The sequence below is a fragment of the Buceros rhinoceros genome, unplaced genomic scaffold (genome assembly GCF_000710305.1).
Source record: "Buceros rhinoceros silvestris isolate BGI_N320 unplaced genomic scaffold, ASM71030v1 scaffold38737, whole genome shotgun sequence".
Lineage (NCBI taxonomy): Eukaryota > Metazoa > Chordata > Aves > Bucerotiformes > Bucerotidae > Buceros > Buceros rhinoceros.
The window spans coordinates 9184-9528 of NW_010423428.1; the positions used below are offsets into that span (position 1 = coordinate 9184).

The window sequence follows — 345 nt, forward strand, 5'->3', positions numbered from 1 at the left end:
AGGGATGCCGGAGCAGCTCTGGGCGAGGTGAGTCTATGCCACCCCTCGGGACCACAGGGGATGCTGGCATCCCGTGTCCCTTAGGGAGGCCGGGATGGATGCGAGGCAATGCATGTCCCACAGGCTCCCTGCCGTGGAAGAACCGGACGGTGCTGCAAGGGGATGACGTGCTGCTGCCCTGCGACCAGCGCTCCAACCTGGCACGAGCTGTCTGGCTGCTGAACGGCAGCGAGGTGCCAGGCACAGGGCAGGACCGGCTGCGCATCGGGGTGGACGGGCTGCTGGTGACAGACACGCTGCCCCTGCATAGCGGCGAGTACCGCTGCTACGGGGAGGAACGGGGTC

At 67.5% G+C, this 345-nt stretch overlaps 1 protein-coding gene across 1 annotated transcript in view; it reads left to right on the top strand.

Moving 5' to 3' along the window:
* Positions 1 to 345, top strand: part of LOC104497195 (semaphorin-4G-like) — a 7928-nt gene that overhangs the window by 6659 nt on the left and 924 nt on the right. Inside the window, exon 14 of the mRNA XM_010140415.1 lies at positions 91 to 342. Within this exon, the coding sequence (XP_010138717.1) occupies positions 91 to 342 (252 nt within the window). The remainder of the gene's footprint in view (positions 1 to 90; positions 343 to 345) is intronic.